The 14428-nt window shown below is 43.6% G+C and overlaps 1 protein-coding gene across 1 annotated transcript in view; it reads right to left on the bottom strand.

Moving 5' to 3' along the window:
- The window catches only part of LOC106646779 (uncharacterized), a 42320-nt gene that overhangs the window by 16603 nt on the left and 11289 nt on the right, over positions 1-14428 (bottom strand). The window contains exons 3-5 of the mRNA XM_014362901.2: positions 6123-6154; positions 5056-5143; positions 2474-2553 (exon numbers count right to left, since the gene is read on the bottom strand). Coding sequence (XP_014218387.2) covers positions 2474-2553; positions 5056-5143; positions 6123-6154 — 200 coding nt within the window. The remainder of the gene's footprint in view (positions 1-2473; positions 2554-5055; positions 5144-6122; positions 6155-14428) is intronic.

Below are 14428 nucleotides of genomic sequence, written 5' to 3'. Positions count from 1 at the left end.
AAAGAACAGCCTCTCTCTCTACAACACAAAACGTACGTTCATATACGCATCCACATGCGACCTAATGTGCCCCGGCGCCCGACGAGAGCGCACTTTATATTACATATACATATACACTTCCCGATCGTCCTCATTGTTCCCGACCCATTTTCGTAATTACATACCCATAGGCGCAATATGATTGTGTCGTAGGTACATATATACTTATACCCGTGAGCGCTACTCCGACGTTTAGTTGTAAGTACACTGCATTCGTTTGACCTGTTTGTTTTTCTCGCCACATACTTATGGGTGTACAACTTGCATTCAAATTCATATCACCAGGACCAGAGAGAAAAAAAAAAAAAAAAAAAACATTCGTAGGGCTGTACACTTGCCGGTATTTTAATACACGACAGGTACACGTACAGCAGGCTACCGCGTGCCTCCTTATCCCTGAATGGAGTTCCCGATAAAATCTCGAGAGCGCAGGAAAAAGGAGGCCAGCTAAACACGGCTAATCCACACGGCCGACCCCTTAAATCGATACGTGCTCAACGATTGACAGCAGAGATACATATATATATATATATATATATATATATATATAGTATGTAAGTAAGCTGCTTTTCCGGGCGCCACGCGTACCTACCTATCAGGTATTGGATTGTACGTACACAGGCGTACCGATATATCCGTGTAATACACGATACAAAATTTACAATGGGAACGAGTGTTTGCGCCGGCCACGCGCTATAATCTCGTAAAGCACGTTTGCAAATGTAGGCGCGTATTGTGTACAATGTGTACCCTGGGCCTCTCGACGGAGAGCAAAAGACATCTGGTTTTCTCTGTACCTATGCCTATACTGCCGAGGATTGATTTCAGCACCGGCCACCGGACCGAGTGGAGCTTTGTGCCTATGCGTGGAAAAATGGTATGTACCAACTTGCGGTGAAAGACTCGGTGCAAAAAGTATGTATACGTACATACTGTAAATCAATAAATCCGTATAAATACTCGTCTAGTGTGTTACAACACGTGTATACGAATGAAACTGCTCCTCGAAATTGCCCTTTGTATAGGAGTATCGACTGATTTAAATGACTTTTTGCGTCAAACGTATACCTACATCAATTTTTGCAGCCGCAGCGGCTCAAGATTAATCGTCAATCCGATTAAATTCGAATGACGTAATTATACGCACATGTTACACGGCAACGGATAATTCGATAATGTTAAATTACAGTTATAATCGTTCACATGACAAAAGGTATAAGTGGGTGGGTAGGTATATACAGCAGCGGCAGCAAGTGAAGCATCCTCTATGTACCATTTATTCCAGATGGACCCCCCCCGAGGGAGCAACGGTGCAACGTTGAAATATACGTGTATACGATCGGCATGAAGGGACTAGATAACCGGTTACAGCGTCGCGTCTTCTCTCATACCTGTTGTATTTCTTTTCTTGTATAGCAGCGGCAGATAGCGCAGCCGAAGGGCACCTACACGCTCTCGATTGCGCGAGCCACGGTTGAGCTGAGCTATACTTGTAAGTATAGCCGAGTATATAGCGTAGACCTGTTGGTAGCTCCGATCGTTGGAATATCGTTGCGCTACCTCAGCAGCACGTTCGTGCGGCTACTGCCTCGTTATTTCTCAAGATGATATAAGAATTTCGTTTTTTTCTTTTCTTTTTTTTCAGTCTAGAATTTCTTTTTCTTTTTTTTTTTTTTTTTCTAATTTTGTATTGTTGGTTTAAACTTTAATCACCTTCACGTTATCGAAGGGATTAAACTTTGGACTACTCTGACATTCACACGGATAGGGGATAAATTTTATCCTCTACTCACACTGATACGAGTAGTTTTAAGAAAAAATTTTTTTTGTAAAAATAATAAGTTTATTCATAGTCCTCATGATAAATTTTCATATTAAAATACGCACTTTACTTTACCATCCTTTAATTTACATAAATATTATCTTTTTTTTTTGGTGTGAAATGAATATTGAGTAATTCAAAGTCATTGGAAAAAAATTTCTAAAACTCAAAGATTTTCGGCAAGACCTCTTCTATCCTTTGATTCCTCAGCACTGCTGCAGGTGCCCGGAAAATCGATTAAAATTGTACAATTTTACGTCCAACGCGAGCCCTCGAACAATAAAACTAAAATCACAAGGTACATAAACGCACGCACGTATTTCCCTCCTTCCCGCGGCCGCGAAAGCCCCGCGTGTATATTTATACACCTTACAAACCGCGATATATTCAGAGCCGCGGAGAGGCCGAATTTATAGTATCGCGAGTCACGCGCGTCGTAAAAGCCGATTTTAATGTCGAATACTTATCGGCCCGAGGAACACGCTGCACCTCGCGGGACCTTGAAATCGAGCGCACGTTGTACCTCTACCTTCTACACACACACACGTCGTGCAGGGTATATATATATATATATATAGGTACATGTATACATGGTACATAACTCGCACTCACCTTTTTACATACTCCATCGACGGCACTTGCATCCCCGGGATCATAACTTTCTGGTACTTGATGCCGGCATTGGTGAAGTCCTAAATGAGAAACAAACGCGTAATGTAGTCGGGCCTCGCGGCGATAAAAGGTCGTGCATCGGATGAGACAAGAGGGATACAATTAAAAGGATCGGGAAACGAGCGCGGTTGGAAAAGTGGTAAAAAAAAAAAAAAAAAAAAAAAATTGCATTTTAATTAAGACACGCGTCTCACGCGATTCGAGGGTAAGACAAAGCGCGCTGTTAGCACCGGCACCGCCGACAAAACGAAATAGAGACATTTATCTCCCCGAGAGCGGACAACGGAGGGTACGTAAGAGCTGCACGGACAGGCCCGAGCGAGACAAACTGTCTCGAATCAATCAGGGCAGTCGAGAGCTCTCGATCGGCGAAACAAAAGCCGGGCCCGGGTACAATGGGCATAGGGAGAAAAGAAGAGCGACTACGGGTTCCCGGGGGGGGGGGATGAGAAAGGGGCCTTCGCGCCTCTAATAAGCCGATCATTCACCTCTCGCGAGGCTACTCGTCTTCCAGCCTCCCCGTATACCTCTAATTATCAAGGCTAATCGTTGCAGCGCCGAGAAGAGCGCCCCGTCGCGTTAATTATCAATGACATGAATAATCACGTGGGCGGCCCCCTTCCCTGCGTGTACAGGGCGTATATTAATGCGAATCGCGCCCTTTGAAGGGAACACCGTAGGGACCTGATTTTTGTACCCATACAGCCCTTTCTCTCTCTTCTCGCTCGGGCGGTTAATTGAGGGGCCTCGAGTTGGCTCGATTGTTCGCCGTTGCGGGTTTTCTTTCGTTTTTGCTCCGTTATCGACTTGGACTCGATGGTGGTTTCATTAAATTAAGTATATATATAGGTACACCTTCAAAATCTGGGAATCCCCGAACGTGAGCATATAATATCTTGTCAACGCGAGAGTCAATCTCAACAAGAAAGTTTTTTTTTGTTTTTCTGTCACGGAGCATTGGATGATAAGTATTTACGATCATTCACGTAGGAGGAGAGTACGAACGCGGTGGTGCTTGGAAGTATAGATGCCTACAAGTGACTGGATCTTCATTAATTTGGTCTACGAGTAATGTAGTAATAATACACGTGTACGAGCTGTGGGCACTACTTGTGTATTATTTGCTTATGAATTTATGAGGAGCCGCGGTGGATTAAATTTACGAGGCAGATATAGGTAAGCGCGGAGAGCAGGCCAGGGGGAAAATTAAACGGGAGAGGGACGCGAGTGGCTCACCTTGCCTCCTCTCTCTCTCTCTCTTTCGATCGAATTCATAAATTCTTTATTGCACATTAAAGCGGAAATTATTTATGCCCTTCTTCTTCGATGCGTTTTATTTATTTATTTTTTTTTTTTTTCCTATAACATAATGTTGGCGCGCAGATACGGCCGTTGTAATTATTCATCGTTAAAAAAAAACCCGCGGTCTCGATCAATTATATCATTAATTGTGCATTTAAAAAAGGGAGGCGGGGTTTTTCGTTATTTTCGCGCTTTACGAGAAATGAGAAGAAAAAAAAGCAAGTGAGAACATGAAAATTTTCATCAGAACGGAGGGGGTAGCGAATCCTATTAAAAGTCGCTTCGATCCGTAATCCCATCTCCGATGACCTAGAAAGGCGGCAGCAGGGGAGCCTGCTTTTATTACGCATTTTTCTTGGATCCCTGAGATCTAGCAGCCCCTGAGGAGTGGAGAGGGGAAATTCAATAGTAAGCTCGTTAGTTTTGCCCAGGGCTTTTTTTTCCTCCCCCGTCTGGGACGAATTAGCCCCGCAGCTCTTGATCTTCCGTAAACGCTCAATAAGGTCGGCACTGACCTCGTCTCGGTGTTCGCTCTTACGAGGGACGTTTTGAAAAATAAGACGAACGGGGGACAGCCTCGAGGTGAGTGACGTCTGGAGGACCGATTTTTCGAGAAAAGTTCAATGGCCAATCGAGGGGTCGAGTGGAATAATAGAAGGATTTCGAAGGGGAGTCTCTTTCATTGGGGATCGAGCAGTCAAATTGTTCGGAAGGACAAAGTGTCTTTTTGTCACGCATGCATCGACGTTTACGTGACATAAAGAGTTCTTGATGCTAAATCATAGTCAGACTTTGGCACCATTATTTTGTGGATTTTTTAACATTATAATAAAAAGTTGTTTTTCATCACTATTCACAATAAAATACTAAGAAATTTTTTTATTTAGCCGGACATATGCTTTTTCAACTATTTAAAAATTTTTTTTTGTCTCAATTATTTTTTTTTTTTTTCTTCAAATTATTGTAGCTAAAAAAAATTTTGTCAAGCAATACTTAAAATAATTTTTTTTTATCATAAATGATCAGTAACACTTGACGCATAAAATTTACAATGCAAAAAATTTTGAAAGTTATCCGTACCCAAGTCTGATGATTTTTGTAAATAACATAACGTATCATTGTAGGTAAATATTGTCAATTAAATCTTGATATTTAATATTAACAATTTGACTACTCGATCTTTTTGAGTTAAAATTTTACGAAAACACATGAGAACTCACCGTTTGGTCGTAGTACCGCGTTGTGTTCGTCAAGTCTATTATGTACTTCATTTTCGGGAATGCTTTCATTAAAATTGCCGTTGTAAACCTGAAACAAAGAAAATAGCAGGAAAAATATTACTATCTCGGAAAAAAAAAGAAACCCTCATCCCCCTACCCCCCCATTATATGCCAATGGAACCGTACACATATACATATAGCTCATAAAAAACGCGGCGCGCAACCGAAATAAATCTCAAAGCGCCCATGAATAAATACATTTTTTTTTTCGCAATTCGAGCACACATGCGGAAGGAACGAAAAAAAAAAATAAATTGCGAAGCAAGGATAGCATCGGGGAAACAGTTAAAGTCCCCTGTTTTCGCGGCATATAACTCACGGGCGCTAAGACGCGACTGTATGCATGTTAAGCCTAGACAGACGTATATACACGTGCAACCCACCCCTTGTACCGCCCATATCATACACACACATACAGAGGCCGGACAACGAGAGCAATTCACTTTGACGTACGGCTTTGGCGCGAATAAACATCCCCTCGCCGGCCGCTCTATCTTACCATCTTCTCGGCGTATAATATTAATTTGATGGCCGGTACTACTCTTATTTATACAAAGACTCCGTAGCGCCAAACTCGACTTAACCTCTTTCCTCGGACTAGGCACCAGAAGGCAAAGTCTCCAAATACGGAGGCGGACCGTTTATTTTTTGACGAAGCACCGAATAAACGTGAAATATACCTCAGCCGGACGCGCACGTACTATATAATTGTAACATCCTCCTCCAACGACTCGAGAGAGAGATATTATACAAGCGCCACTGGGGCATTAAAAAAAATTGAATTATTTTTATACGCCGCGATTCTCATTACCGTTCGTCCTATACGCGCTATTAAGACGTGCTTTTCGTGTCCTCCGCTCCTGGGCGAAAGAAAAAAAAAATCCCATTGGGGGAGATCGATTACTCCATCGTATTTCACGTGGGAGTGAAATAAAATAAATGAATTGCCGGATGGAGGAAAAAAAAAAAAAACAGGGCACATGGTGAAGTAAAGTGTTTGTACTTACTGTTGTTCGGGCTGCAGGTTCTTTGCGACCGTCTGAAACAAAAAGAAAAGTATGTGCGTGAAAAATCGGGAGGAAGACTGTGATTGATTGAGTAACATTGGGTGGTCGTGTGATATGTGTTTTCAAGGGGCCAGCAGGGTTTTAACCAACCGATCAAAGATATCGCTCTTGTTTTACCGACTAATCCAGTTTAACTGCAATTTATCGGGTACTTTTACGTACAATAATTTTGTTCACAATCTTTGCAGAGAGGAAAAATCATATAGGCTTTCACATAGAAACAAATCTACGGTAATCCAAAAGGTATCGGTGCACATATTATTCGATAATTTTCCTATAGCTGTTTCACCTGCTGAGCGATCGGTATCTGTAGAGTGTTTGTAGACATTCCAAATGAAAACATCACACGAGGAACACAGCACGATTAGTATATAATATTATACCGGGGCACTTGCCAACGGTGTAAACACATCAGAGAAAGGATCCAAACGATTTGTGTACACATAAGCGCGGGGAAAACCCCGAGTCATGATCGTCTTGGCTTAATTAGTAAAGAACACGGAGGAACGCGAGCATCGGGAAAGTTCGGGAAAGAAACTCGATCGAACCAGCACGCGCTGCTGCTCGTATTCCAAAGTGATTGATCGACTTCGACTGCACTTTGCGGCATTTCCGTACGCGTAGCGCGTAAACAAAAAATTTTGGGGAATTTCGCCCCCGAGCTCTCGTACCATTGGCGCGGAGTCTCCATACATACACACACGGCTACGGGTTAAAGGTAAGGAGCCGCGGTAAATTGAAAACTCGGGGCTGCTATTCGGCGTATCATGGGTGGGCCTCGGGGCCCTCGGTAATTGCGGGTCTCCCGGAGTCGCGATCCCCGGGAGATTTGATCACCACGCGGCTATGGGCGTGGGAGATCCGTATCTGCGAATTGATGGGGGGAGTATAGGTATAGCGTGCTTTGTACCCTATAAGCACGGGGCGCGTGCGATGTATTATAATGCGCACTCGTATTAATAATAGCGCGCGTGTACATTTTGACGGGCGAGCCATCGGTACGGAGGGACGGCTATCGAAAATTATTTTCGGTCGAGCGGGAGTCGCGCCCATACCCGATCACACTCCCGTCTTTGTACTAATAAGGGTGCACGCTAGGGGGGGGGGTGTACTCATTAGCGGGCTAATAAATTTCGCGACGCAGAGTCTACACGTGTATGTATATAAATACCATGCCGAGAAAGAGGGAGGAAAAGTATCTTTGGTGTCTTTAGGCCAGAGAAAATTGGCTTCTTGTCCGCCGTGTTTGACAATCACGTATACGCCTATATAAATATCTGCCGATGATCAAACAACCCGAACAAGCGCGCTTGAAATTATACTTATCCTCGGCCGAGACGAGGGGCTTTTCAAGAGGAGCGCATTACGGTAACCACACAGTTATACGCGTGCAGCTTCCATTAGGATATATAACATACCGTGGTGCACCACCCGTGCCTCCGAAATCCAAACAACTTTTGCGACGAGCAAAAGAATGAGGTGTATACATATATTATATACTGGGACTCGGATATATGAGAGAGGACAAACTTCTCTCTCTCTCTCTCCTGTGCTGTGCAAATTTGACGAGCGGGCGACATTGAACCTCAGAGAGAGCGAGTGCACGAGAGTGGTGTGTGCCCGTGTCACCCGTAACCGAGCTCTGTACAGTGGTCAGAGCGTCGGAGATTTACGGGCCTTCGTCTTCGGGAGTAGGTATATATATATACAGCGCATCAGCTGTGCCGTATACGTATACGAATGCGTCAAGAGTATACAACATATTGTGTGCTGCAGTTGTTGGTCAATTTATTTTTGTTGCCGCGAAGTGAGAGTCAAGGGTGTGTGCATTGGGGGACTAGTCGTGTGTTTTAACTACGAGTCTACGGGAGTGTGACTATAAATTACGGAAAAGGGTGAAAATTTTGTTGTTTTCTCAGAGAGCTTTACGACATAAGGAAAAAAGTTGCGTTTATTTGTGGAAAATAAAACAAAGTGCACAATTGTTGGAGTTTTGTCAATAAAACTATGTTACGCAGACCACTGGATTAGAGATTTAATAAAAAACACTTTAACGATGCATTAAACCGAGGCGATGGTCAAAAATGACGAAGCTATTGGATGAGAGAAAATGTTTAGAATCCGACGTCATACCAGAGCTACCTGATAGCTTGCACTTGAAATGAATGACCTTTGCCCAGTCCACGACAATCGAGTTACTTGACCGACGGGAGAAAAGTGACGCAACCACTACCAGCGATGGGGTTGGGGAGCGAAAAACCTCCGAAACACGCGCATATTGCAGAAGCCGCACTAACGGCTGAATTTACGAGTGTTGGAGCTACTTTAAAAAAGGCGAATGTACGCCGAATAAGGAGGAGGGAGAAAAGAAGAAGATGAGCCCCCGAGACGCTACACAAGTGGTGGTTGTATATACAGCTGCTCTGCCGCGGAATACTGTCTTGCTAAATCAGCGCCCGATACGTGTATATAGCTGCTGTTGCACGCGATATGTAGGCGTCGGTGGACGACGAGGGGGCATCGATGGTATTCATCGGGGATATTTATGAAGGGTATGGCGTTCGCTTACATTACGCGCTTCTGCCAAAACGAGTGGGCCGCGCGAAGCTCTTCCCCCCCCCCCCCACACCCTCTACATACCTCTTGCTTTTTCTCTCTTTTTGCTCCTCGTACAAATCCTACCATTGACGACCGACATTGCCGAGTAGACCTAAGGTTTTCGCCTAAACTCGCAACGAATGTTATGTCAAACTAAAACTCCCAAGTGACATTTTTGTCGTAATACCATCACGTGATTATTTTAGTCATTGATTGTGGGGTGAAAAGTGCAACACTGTCAAATTAACAATTGGTATCTACACAAAAAGAAAAATAATTCTGTGGTCAGTATTATTTGTAACTCTGCAGTTAATGTAATATAATCACGATTTTTCACTGATATCTATTCAAAGAATATACACAGATAAACCTTTGGTGCAGCCATCAGGTTTTTAAAAATTGTCTTTGAATAAATTTTTAATTTGGTGGAGCACTAGCGTGCAAAACTGTGAAAATACAACCATACGAAGCAACAACGTCGATCTCAACATAAAATATGTATATATATTACGTAGCGGTGGCAGGAGGTATATACCTATATACACGAGCACTATTGGTGCGAATATCGTCGTCACGCGGAAGTAGAGGAGGACGAGAAACCATATAGACTGCCGAATTGCCACCGCGGACTGACAAACTAGCGTATACTTACTTCCTTATCTGGTAAGCCTCGGGAACCCTTAATTTATCGACAAAATGGATGAGACGAGAAAAAAAAAAAAAAATAAAAATAAAGCTTAACAAGTGAAATTAAAAGTACATTCGTTTCCGTAAAAACGGGAATTTTCAGTTCGTGTCAAAGATAAGAGGCTAAAGAGATTATACCTGTACAACCCGTGATGTATGTAATATAAACGAAACGCCCAGCTAGAAAATAACATATAGCGTAGGCTCGACTATACGTTTCCCAGGCAAAGCGTCAGCAGCGCGTTTAACTTTTGGTCTGTCGGCAGGGCCCGACGAAAAGTGAGATCGAAAAGAGGAGATAAGAGATACGGAGAAGAAGAAGCGGAGCTTTTAGACCGAATTTTCGGTGCAAGTTTATATATATTATATACGCACCTAGACACATATAATCCCGAGGCGAGGAGTATAGGCGTGTGTACGGGGTGAAAAGAAAAAAAAAAAATTGATCGGTCATTGGGAGGGTAGGAAAAAGTGCCGATTCAGGGTCTCCGAGAGATGGTTTATCTGACCTCCGCGCCCCTCGACGCGAGAGAGTCTAGTGACTGTCCGATGCAGGTGTGTGACCAATTTAATTGTCCATTTGACTTACGGGTGCGTATTTCCTTTCGTTTAAATACTCGTTGGTTGCCGCTTGACCTTGTTATTTATTATTACTGTAAACATGGGTATAGGTAAAAAGCGAAGATCGCGCCACCGATAACATTCACATGCTCGAACACAATATGTACATATTATGCGTTGGAAAAAAAGTAACGCCACGGATGTGCATCTCTTTTTGCCTAAGTAATGTTCCTTTGCAACTGACGAATCGGCCATTCTATACGAAGGTATAATCCCAAGGAAGGCCCAGCAGGTTTTTACTGCTGGCACTCGGCCCGCGAGCGGCACAAGACAGATATGCTCTTTGCGTACAAGTACTCACAATAGTTTCATGCGATGGTTCATACACACTTGGAGGTGAAAAATATCTTGTTTTACGCTTTTCTGTACATTTGAATCAAATAAGTTATAAACGTATTTATGCATGAATTAACGATGTGATAATGGCAACTATCCGATCAGTCGTTTTTATTGCTATAAGTAAAGTTTGGGTGTTTATCTTGTAAAAATCTGATTGAAGTAAAGAAAAGTGGTAAAAAAATATACATACATGTATCCAAGAATGTAAACGCATTGAAATTGCAACTCTACACCTGTACCCATACGAGGTGTAAATTCTCGATGCTCGTTAAGTTTCGAGGTGTCGACACTTTTAAGGAAGAAAAAAAGAAAAAAAGAAAAATTTTTGTTTCCACTGAAAGTCACCCTTGAAACTCAACGACAAAATGATAAATTTCTCAATGAATCAGCTCGAAAATCATCTCGAGCATACAGTGCTGAAAACGCACTCGTGATTAATTTTTTTCAACAAAATGATTAATGAACAAAAGCCCCTGTCTCTTTTCTCGCTAAAATACCACGGGACACGCACAATAACCCAGCACAAGATTACGGGCGTAGCCGACAGAGAAGCCGCCGCTCATCGCCTCTTTTTCAATTTGCCGGCTCGGACGCAAGCACGCGTCTCGTGAAAAAGCCCGGGCTACGAAAACTTGACGGGCCACCGTCTATTCCAAGAGCCTTGCCCATATACGCGCGTCATGTCGCAAAAAAAAAAAAAAATAAATAAATAAATAAAGACTCGCTTTTAGAAAAAGGCCGGTTGCTTCGGGTGCACCGGACGGTAACGCAAGCGTCATCTCGTTGTGCACGGAGGTAAGTATCGGTGTCGTGACGATGTGTTGCTGTTGCCACTCGCGTGCGAACAGCGTGAACCCTCTGGTCCTCCTCCCCCGAACTGCGAGATAGAGTGTAAGGAATATGAGGGGAACGCGCGAGAGAAAAAGAATAATGAAGAGGAGGAGGAGGGAGTGACGGCTGGTTTGAGAGTTGGTACATTACAGTACAATGTACATGTGCGCGCGTGAGAGGGAATTAAAGTGGCCGAGTCGATTTGTGCGTTATACTCTTTTTCTCCGGAACATCGCGATTGTTTTTCGAGCTGAGAAAGGGGATTTTTTTTTTTTTTTTTTTTTTAAATCTTTGGCTGGTTTGACAAGACAGAGATTCTGACGGTTACTCGCGGGTAAGTGATTTTCAAGGCGTGTAATGCCTACGTAAATTGATAATCACGTAGATATACCTACGAGAAAAAAAAAATTAAAATTCGATGAAAATTCTATATACTATATTATACACTTGTGCAGTTTAACCAAAAACAGCATAGATTGAAAAAAAAAAAAAAAAAAAAAAAAAACAACAGATGTATAATATACTTGGGGGGCTCGGCCTTGATTGTCCAGCCGGAGAAATTTACGTTCCTCGAGTTGCTACCCCCACACTTGCATCGGCTGAAAAATCGATCGGCATAATACGTGGCGGGTTGGTGTATATACATACATACACACTTGAGGCGCGTGATCATCGACGCCCAGTCGGAGTCGGCTGGCACGAAAATCGATAAATTTCGAGGAATGAAGAGGGAAAAAAAAAAAAAAAAGGCGCGGCTGCTCACTCGGGGCTGCGTTACTCCGCTGATTGTTTTAGCGACGGGGGTGAAAGAATACGCGCCGCATTAACAGCCCGCTACGGCTGCCGTGGCGTTAAGATTAACGAGGCCCCGGCACCTCTCTCCTCTTCTATTTATAGGAAAGACGTGGATATATAATACACAAAATACCTACACGCACTACACGTTTGCCTTTGATTTTATGCATGACTTTTTTTTTTTTTTTTTTTTTTAATTTCCTACATACATATGTACCCATCAGCGGCTTAATTTCGAATTTTCGTTTTATTTATATACGATCGCTTACTCTCACATTACACCTTTTCAACCAAACTGAAAATCATCAGGTCACCGCAAACGATAGACCATGAAGTAGGTGCCGAACCCTCGGAAGAGGGGCCGTCCTCACTTTGGGTAAAAAAAAAAAATCGCGCAACAGCCGGCGACTAGCACATCCGCTCCGTTTCCTTCGCCCCTCGTTTATTCCTCGACACGCCTTACCCATCATATACATACCTACGTGCACGGGTGCGAATGGCACACATGTAGCATCTTTCGGCCCCTTGGTTACACCCAACTTCTCTCTCTCTCTGCAATATCCTCGTAGACAATAGTACACAGGTACAGGTAAGCGCGAGGCGCTTGCTTCTCTTGCAAACATACGCGTGTACTAAAGGACGAGTTGGGCCAAGAAACATGCCTGGTGATCCGCTGTAGAGGGAAAACTTTTCTCGGACTGAGATGGGGAAAAAAAAATGCATTTTAAAAAGTCACGAGTAAATCTAAAATACAAGAAGGAGGAAAACAAAGAAAAGCCAATAAAGAATCACCGGGCGATTGCTTGCTGTATTATTTTCGTGACGGGCTCGTCTTAAATCATTTTTATATCTATCCACAGGGACGAGGACCGGCTACCACTTGTACATACATATACGGACTCACTAGGTCTCTCTTTCGAAAGTCAATATCGCTTGGGTATATACGTATACCCCCGATATCCATCTAAATGACCAAGCCGCGTTTCCGTCGACTCGCGCTGCTGGACAACCTTTCAACCAACAGATTGACGACCAAGACGTCTCTTTCGATATAATAATAGAGACGACAATATTATACACACACGGGAGGTGGAGCGAGGGGACAAGTTACGCGACACGGCGGTTGGGGGGAAAGGAAAAAAAAAAAAAAAGGGGGCGGGCAGGTGTCCCGTAAATTATCGGCTCGTTTGTTCATCGGGTCAAGCTGCAACTCTACCGCGCGTGCCGATCACCCGGGACGACTCTGTCGAGCTGCTCCGACACGGACGAGTCTTTGGAGGCGACGAATGTTTCTTCACACTATAGATGCAGGGAAGCGGCATTGATACGCGATACAAGGTCTCGCAAGCCCAATTTTTCACCCTCCAGACGCAGCGCTATTAATCGCAGGGAGTCGAGACGGCAACAATATACGCGCAAGGAGAGGACGAGGAAATAAAACAAAAAGGGGGTACCTACACCTATATTATACCTACAATCCCGTTCGCCTTCGATTTTGCCGGAATACGCTCCTCTTTATCTCGTCCATCTGTCTGCACGTGTAATATCGCGCGCGGCGTGGCGGAGCGAGAGAGAGAGAGAGAGCAACACGATACGCATGACAGATAGCGCCCCGCGACTCTCGAGATATCTCTCTCTTTGCCCGGCACCGAAAAATCGTCTCGGCCTCTTTCTCGTTGACAATGACAAAAGCGCGAGCAAACGCGGCCCTTGGACTGCGCGTAGTCATATATGTATACATTATATTGTACACTATGTATGTGCAAAACGTTTCGGAGAGAGGTACAATAATGCTCGCTCTCCTTTTTTTGTAAACGGTCCAAACGTCCCGTACATCTAGCCAATATAGGCAATATATCTACTTGTTGTAATTCGTTGCATAAACTTATTTAAATCTGTATTTTACAAATCATGTTGTATATTTCAAATGTATTATTAACAGAGGGCCAGACATGGCATAGCCACAAGGTCTCAATAAAGTGCAATCTAAATCTAAATCTAAATCCAATGACGTACTTAATCGGTGTAAACGCGTTGAGGGAGACAGGTGTGATTTCTACCAAGAGTCGCCGTACCTGTTAATCATGTCTCAAACCCGTTGTTCCAAAAATGTAAAAACAAATAAAATAAGCATCACCACCGAAAATTGTCTCCGTGTGTGTTTGAGGGTGAAAGTGTAGCCATAAAGCAGCAAAAGAGCAGAAAAGTATATCCCACAGTCGCGTGCAGTTCCGAGGGAGCGGACCGTGTATATTGTACACGCGGTGGGTGGAGGTGGTTACGATCGCGGATGCAAATGCCGACGGCGCGTCGTAATAACAGCGAACGAGTGAGAAATCCAAGAAAGAGGCGATGGGGACGCGAGATAGTTGCCG

Source organism: Copidosoma floridanum, unplaced genomic scaffold (assembly GCF_036245765.1).
Source record: "Copidosoma floridanum isolate Cflo_tuat_1 unplaced genomic scaffold, Cflo_Japanese_pri ptg000014l, whole genome shotgun sequence".
In the NCBI taxonomy this organism is placed as follows: Eukaryota; Metazoa; Arthropoda; class Insecta; order Hymenoptera; family Encyrtidae; genus Copidosoma; species Copidosoma floridanum.
This window is presented reverse-complemented; position numbering and strand designations above follow the sequence as displayed.